The sequence below is a fragment of the Chenopodium album genome, chromosome 12 (assembly GCF_948465745.1).
Source record: "Chenopodium album chromosome 12, dcCheAlbu1.1, whole genome shotgun sequence".
NCBI classification, from domain to species: domain Eukaryota; kingdom Viridiplantae; phylum Streptophyta; class Magnoliopsida; order Caryophyllales; family Amaranthaceae; genus Chenopodium; species Chenopodium album.
In genome coordinates this window covers 45,745,543-45,749,013 of record NC_137845.1, presented here as the reverse complement: position 1 = coordinate 45,749,013, position 3,471 = coordinate 45,745,543, and the positions used below count along the sequence as shown (strand labels likewise).

General features: G+C 29.6%; 1 protein-coding gene across 1 annotated transcript; it reads right to left on the bottom strand.

The window, feature by feature from the left end:
* Positions 1–775: 775 nt before the first annotated feature.
* On the bottom strand, positions 776–2,678 carry LOC145572459 (uncharacterized). The gene is made up of 3 exons (XM_081631434.1): positions 2,378–2,678; positions 2,168–2,297; positions 776–1,614 (listed from the first exon to the last, which is right to left on the bottom strand). Exons 1-3 carry the CDS (start codon positions 2,511–2,513, stop codon positions 819–821), a joined length of 1,062 nt encoding a protein of 353 aa, XP_081487560.1. The 5' UTR covers positions 2,514–2,678; the 3' UTR covers positions 776–818.
* Between the last annotated feature and the right edge of the window lie 793 nt (positions 2,679–3,471).

Sequence of the window (3,471 nt, the reverse complement as noted above, 5' to 3'; positions counted from 1 at the left end):
ACTATAATTTATTTTTATCCACTCATCTCTGTTATATCTTTTCTCTGATTTCTTACTCCATTTACTGAAATTAAATCTTCAAACTGACAGTTAAAAAAAATATTAAAAAAATAACTAGAACCCAATTGCAGAAGACAGGACCATATCTAAATATTTTAACTAATTATTTTGGTAAATTTTTTTTTTTTTTTTTCTAATTTATGCCCCCAAATTTATTCATTTTCTAAGCTGTGTCAATGTCTTTTCAAACCTTTAAGTTGTGTCCTCAACCTCACTAATTTCTATTAACAATAACCTTTGATGTTAACAGTAACCTTTTTTATTATTTTATTTTCTGATTTGTTAAATTTTTTTAAAGTGTTGAACCAATTAGAACGGGGCAAGTGTCAAATTAATAACGCCACGACACCATTGTTGATAAAATAACTTAAATTTCGTTAACGAGTATGGCTGCCAAAGGATATTGTTGATAAAATATCGTGATGTGGAGGGCACAGCTTATAATTTTGAAAATGCATGGATACAGCTTAGAAATCGAAGAACTTGGAAGGCATAACTTAGAAAAACCCAAAAAAAAAAAAATTACCAATCAATTTAGAACACTAGCTAATATTACCCTCATTAATTGTTATGTGCAAATTTGAGTATTTTTATGAGATGTAAAAATTTAAAGTTGTAAATAACAATTAACGGAATTAAGAAACAACCTAACTGCTTCATACGGATAAAGGATACCATAAGAAAAAACATGTCATTACAAGAATAAAACCCAATCTAATTAAAAATAATAATTTATAATTTAATATTGATTTATGATATCAATAATAATAGTACATCACCTTGGTCATGTCTTTTTCTTCTGCTTTGGTTTCATCAAAGCTGTAATTAGAACTAATTAGCTGCTTGATCTCCTCTAAACCATAATTATCTAACAATGAAGTAGTTGTAGCACCAGCAGGAGTCGTATTTTGACCATTTTGCCCCCATAACACACCATTAGTAACACCGGCGGCAGCCGATGATGGCTTCTGCTCTTCCATCAATAACATCTTCGCTTGATCGTCGTCTTGATTATGATTAACAACATGATTAGAGTAAAACCCCCCGTAGTTTTGTCGATTATCTTCGATTTTTACTTGATTATTAGTGATCTGAGTAATACTCCCACTCCCATCAGAACTACAACTAGCTGGTTGCTGTTGTTGACGATCAATAGTTTCATCATTACCAAATACGAGAAGGGTACTATTGTCTTTTACTACTTGATGATGCTGGTGATAATTTTGCATGAGAATTAGGGTATTGTTGTTGTTAACATTTGAACACCCTTCAGAGAAAGACATGGTGATAGGGTATGAAGACGATGAAGGCGGCGAAACGCCGTGTGATAGTAAGGAGGATGGAGATGAAAGTGAAGAAGGGTAGTGATGATTTTGAAGCATAGGATAAAAATTATTATTATTATTATTAGTAAATTTTTTTTGATTAATAATGTTTAAATTAGGGGAATTAGTGATAATGTTTCCCATAAGTTTCTTCTTAAGCTTGGTATTCCAGTAATTCTTGATATCATTGTCTGTCCTTCCTGGTAATTGAGCTGCTATTATTGACCACCTACACCAATAATTAAACCAAGAAAATTATGACCAAACCATTAATTTAATATTTGATGCTCATTAATATATTTTTTTGACTAATTTATTTCTTCCATTATTATTATGGTTGTAATTATAATAATTATAATAAAATAAACCAGAAGAAATATAGGACAAAACATAATTGCTTTTGTGAAACTAAAGCAAACCTATGAATAAAAAATATGTACAAGTTTAGTTGATTATATTTGACATGCATGAAATCCACTAATCTAAGATTTTTATCTTTATGATTTCCATAATCTGCTCTTTGTTTCCCCTTTTTTAGTTGATTTCATTTTTTAGTACACTCTCCATTTACAAAAGGTGGTTTAATAAATTAAAAAATATCGAAAATTCAAGTAGCCGAAGCTCAAGAATAAGATGTTACTTAGATCTTATTATTTGATGATGAGGTATAATTAGAGGAATATCTAAAATTCGAGTACCCGAACTTATCAACTTCTATCAATAATCATCAAAAATTTTATAAAAATAATTAAGAGTGAATAAATTAAAAGTGGAGTACAAACCTGCTTCCAATACTAGCATACAAGCTGCAAATTATCCTATCTTCTTCATCAGAAAATTCACCGTGTTTAATATTGGGTCTTAAGTAATTAAGCCATCTTAATCTGCAGCTTTTCCCACACCTCTTTAAACCTAATCAAACCCACAAAATTTAATTATAACTCAATCATTATATTAATATATTTAATAATCAAAATAGTTGGAAAAATTACCAGCTTTTTGAGGTAGGGCAATCCAATTACCACCAGTGCCGAATTTTTCAATATAATCTTTGAGTTTAGCATCTTCTTCAGGAGACCAAGGCCCTTTCTTGACATTTGCTTTGTCACAACATGGTGCTCTTCCCATTTTTTTTTTTTTTTTTTTTTTTTCTATCTCTTCTAATCTAATTATTAATAAAAAAAAAAAAAAATCTTGTTTATTTTTATTTTTATTTTTTTATTTTTGGTTGGGAAGAGAGAAAAATTGTGAATGGAAGGTCTAAGTGGCTTTTGAAAAATATGGAAGGCTTTGGAGCCTTTGGACAAAGTGGATATATTTGTATATATAGTAATTTATTTACAAAATGAAGAGAGAGAAAGAGTGAGGAAGAAAAGAAGTCAGAGGGAGGCAAAGAAGGTCTTCTACTTCATACAAAAAATTCAATGATGAGTTTGTAAAAAGACTTTTTTTTTTCAGAGTATTGATTAGCTAAAGAGAAGAGAACTTTCCACATAATAATATAAAGGAAAATTTGTCAAAAACAACCTTTTAAAGTGTCTATTTTATCAAAAACAACTTTTTAAATTTTTTTTTGCAACTTCAGACCACATTAAAATTTTTTTTTACCAAAGACAACCTAATGCTAGTTTTCGGCGTTGACTCTATTTTTCTGATGTTGACCACGAGTGTGTGAGGCACGTGACTTCATACATTGCTAATTATACCCCTTTCCCCTCCAATTAACTCATATTAAAACCCTTTAAAGTGACAAATTACTTTGAGAGAGGAGGGGATTTAGTACGAGTGAATTGAAGGGAAAGGGGTGTAATTAGAAATATATGAGGTCACATGCCTCATACACTCGTTGTCAACATCGGAAAAATAGAGTCAATGCCGAAAACTAGCATTAGGTTGTCTTTGATAAAAAAAAAATATAATGTGGTCTGAATTTGTAAAAAAATATTTAAAAGGTTGTTTTTAATAAAGTGAACACTTTAAAAGGTTGTTTCTAACAAATTTTCCTAATATAAATAAAATAAAATATTTTAATGAATTTATGTTTGTTGTGAATCTAACCATATCCATGCTGTCTAGCTAGAGTAAT